The 3683-nt window shown below is 44.4% G+C and overlaps 1 protein-coding gene across 1 annotated transcript; it reads left to right on the forward strand.

Annotated features, from left to right (window-relative positions):
• Positions 1–3476, forward strand: txnipa (thioredoxin interacting protein a). The gene is made up of 6 exons (XM_026942203.3): positions 1–478; positions 1168–1243; positions 1357–1504; positions 1625–1984; positions 2096–2401; positions 2516–3476. The coding sequence occupies exons 1-6, from the start codon at positions 223–225 to the stop codon at positions 2573–2575; spliced, it is 1206 nt and encodes a 401-aa protein (XP_026798004.1). The 5' UTR covers positions 1–222; the 3' UTR covers positions 2576–3476.
• The last annotated feature ends 207 nt before the right edge of the window (positions 3477–3683 follow it).

Genomic DNA, 3683 nt, shown 5'->3' on the forward strand with positions numbered 1-3683 from the left:
GCCTGCTTCTCAACAAAGACGCTGCTGAAGTTAGCATGTGCGCTAGACACGTCAGGATAGTGACTTTAGAGAAAACAGTACACGTTGCTCGGGTATACTGCTTCATGTGACTATAGTACACAGCTGTGTTCAGGGTTTAGTGTTTAAAGCGAAGGGTTTGTGTAGCAACCTTTTGTGCGAGTTTTAATACAATACAACATAACAACACAACACAATACAAAGATGGTAGCGATGACCAAAAGAATGAAGATCTTCCAGATCGTGTTCAACGATCCGTCCAAGACTTTTTACTGCAGTGGGGATAAAGTGGCCGGAAAGATAGTGGTGGAGGTGAACGACATCACCCGGGTCTCGGCCATGAGAGTGCTCGGTATCGGCTGCGCTAAAGTGGATTACGCCAAGGGCAAGCAGAGATGTCGGCAAGAAATCGACTACCTAAAGTATGAAGAAGTGGTTCATCTGGACGACCATCCTGCAGGTAAGACGATAACAAAGCAACAACAACAACCTCAACAGCAGGAACGCATCCTTCCGTACTCAGTACTAACCTCTAGAAAAGCACTAGTGTGCGAGAGCTCGTGCGTCGCCATGGCTACCAATGCAACGCGCACCCTTCCATACTAACTAGTACGCGTGCGTTAGCTTGAGCCGCATTCTGGAACGCGTACTAGCATACTAGCATCCTAAATAGTGTGAAAGGCGCGTCTAGTAGATTGCTATGATGGCGGAAAAAAAAGTATGCTAGCTGTTAGCTAAAAATGTATAATTCTATACTGTTTTATTTAGTATGGTAGATTAGGCACAACTTGTACATATTTTTTAAACTTTGAGCACCCTTTTAGCTAGGTATGTGGTTGAAATGTTTATTTGGAACACAAAATAAAAATTTTCCAGAAATTTCTTTGAAAATTGTTAGTTAGCTTATTAGCTAGAATAAGTGAGAATGGGAGCTAACTGGTTACACACTTCCTACATAAGTTTCCTAACTAGGTAAACTCCTACATAAATTTCCTAACTGGTTACACACCTCCTACAGAAATCAATTAACTGGTTACAGTCCTCCTACATAATTCTCCTAACTAATTATACACCTTTTACATAAATCTTCTACAATAATTAGGAGTGTTTTGCAGTCATTAACAAAAGTTTCTATCATCTTCTCCACAGATACTGATGGCTCGGTCATCCTCAGGCCTGGAAACAAATACGAATACACCTTTGGCTTTGAGCTTCCACAGCAAGGGTGAGCATCATTCACACACTGCTCTGACTTCGGTTCCCATGCACGGATATGCTGCAGGTGTTTGATATGACACAAAGAACTTGATGTACTAACTTCCTGTTTCCCATCCACAGGCAGATTGTGTCTTCATATGAGGGAAAGTTTGGTAGCGTGCAGTACTACGTCAAAGCCTTGATGGAGAGACCGTCTCAGTCCACGCTTGAGTGCAAGAAAACCTTCGATGTGGAAGAGCCGCTGGACGTGAACACGCCAGACTTGCTGGTGAGAAACCTACTTTTTTAAATCGTAATATTAAGCGCTGTGTTAGTGATATCATATTTATCATGTAGTTTGAAATGCTTAGCTGACTGGTGTCTGACTCTCGTCTCTGGATGTTTTCAGTCTCCTGCTGGCGGCATGAAGGAGAAGAAGGTCACCTGCATGTTCATCCCTGATGGCCAGGTGTCCCTGAACGCCAAGATCGAAAGACAAGGCTTCTGCGAAGGAGAAGAAATCTTAATCGATGCCAAGTTTGAGAACACCTGCTCACGCATCGTGGTGCCCAAAGCCGCCATCGTGGCCAAACACACGTACCAGGCCAACGGGCACACCAAAGTGTTCACGCAGAAGCTTTCCTCAGTTCGTGGGAATCACATCATCTCGGGGATGTGTGACGCGTGGCTTGGGAAGACCATCCGCGTGCCTAAGATCAAACCTTCCATTCTGGGTTGCAGGATCATCCGCGTGGAGTACGCCCTCATGGTAAGTGTTAGCATTTGATGTAACCTTGCAGCAAAGAAACCGCTACAGTGGAAATGATTGCGTCACCTGCGACTTAGCATGCTAACTAATCATCATTTCCTGTGTCTTCAGATCTACATGCACATTCCAGGCAGTGAGAAGCTGGTCCTGGAGCTGCCCCTGGTCATCGGCACGGTGCCTTACAGTGGCCTTAGCAGCCGCAGCAACAGCATGAGCAGTCAGGAGAGCACGGCTTCCAACAGCTGGGTGTCCCTGCGCATGCCGTCCTCGTGTCCACCCAGCTACTGCGACATAACGCGCGATACCCGCCTTGACCAGCCGCTCACACCACTGCTGGACGACTACGACGGAGGGGACAGTCCCATCTTCATGAACAGTCCACAGTTCACCTTCCCTCCGCTTCCACCCTACTCAGAGGTGAGTCTCGACCTGCTACCTGAGAGCGCTAGTTACACACCAGCTAGCATTGCTGCTGTATTACAGGATTTTCCAAAAACCAAAAGTTCTAACGCAAGTTTATCACATTTACAGGTGGAGGAAGAGTGCAACGGGAACAGCCACGGCAACGCCCACATGCTTCCAGTGTGTTGAGCAGCTTCCTGATACCTGTCCTAAGCAAGTCAGTGTCCCCTCTTACCATTCAGGAACCGTTGAAGCTTTCTCGAAGCTGAGGATGAGTTAAAAGCCAGACAGAGGGGCGAGAGACAGACGCAGAGGGTCCAGCGTCCCGGGTTTTCCATGTCTGTGCTGTCACGACGCTCCAGCGAAGCTTTCCGAGCGCGCGTTGTGGTGAACTTTCAGGGACTGAACGAGCGCACGTTCTGCTGTGCATCGTTTCACTGTTACAAGCCGCCCATCTTTAGCTTGAGATTCCTGCTGAACCGAAGCTTGTAGTTACTCTAAGACACATTCCCTTAAACAAACAAAAAAAGGGCACAAAGCAACTTCTCAGCTTTCAGTTCCTCACCTGTTACGAATCATTCTATAGAAAGTAGGAGACTTCATTTGAGGAACTCTTTGATTTTATATGGATCAGTGTTTAACGAAGCTGTTTCTTCTGTAATAATGCACTTTCATATGGATGCAGTTTGCTTCCTGACTGTCTGAAGAGACTACTCCTGAATTGCCTTTTTCATTATTATTGTTATTGTCTTCCACTTTTCTGTTGCTTCCTCCTGTGTGATCTGTACATCACGAAAGCTCCACTGATGCACCGTGTGTTTGAATGTGGGTTTTCCTACTTAGCGGGCCAAGCGACACCCTGACACTACAAGTGCCAAAGTCAGGGTGCTAATGTTATTTAGCTAGATCAGGAAATGCACTGTGTTCTTGAACATTATCAATAATGTCTTTATTTTCTTAATGATTGCCTTTCATATTGAATTTGATGAGATTGTATGATGTTTTGCTTATTTTGTTATTTTGTATTACAAATTATGTTTTTGTATTCGAACCCTGTGGGTTGGTTTTCAATAAAAGACTAAAAATCTTACACCTTTTTTTTGCAGTTCTTTATTTAAAATTCTAGATTATAATGACAATATAATCCACATTAATAGACTGATCGCACGCACACGATTAAATGGAGATGTATAGATGAATGTGGAGGAAATATTAACAAGCCCCTCACTCCAGTTTATATTTGTAAAATTTTTTTACAGTATTAAAACTTTTTTTTTTTCTTGATTTTGTAGTAATA

The sequence above is a fragment of the Pangasianodon hypophthalmus genome, chromosome 29 (assembly GCF_027358585.1).
Source record: "Pangasianodon hypophthalmus isolate fPanHyp1 chromosome 29, fPanHyp1.pri, whole genome shotgun sequence".
NCBI classification, from domain to species: Eukaryota; Metazoa; Chordata; class Actinopteri; order Siluriformes; family Pangasiidae; genus Pangasianodon; species Pangasianodon hypophthalmus.

Excerpts from the sequence above, each read along its gene's own strand:
- txnipa (XM_026942203.3), top strand. The coding sequence starts at position 223 with ATGGTAGCGATGACCAAAAGAATGAAGATCTTCCAGATCGTGTTCAAC. Across the intron at positions 479-1,167 it reads TCTGGACGACCATCCTGCAG|ATACTGATGGCTCGGTCATC; the intron begins GTAAGACGATAA and ends TCTTCTCCACAG. Across the intron at positions 1,505-1,624 it reads TGAACACGCCAGACTTGCTG|TCTCCTGCTGGCGGCATGAA; the intron begins GTGAGAAACCTA and ends GGATGTTTTCAG.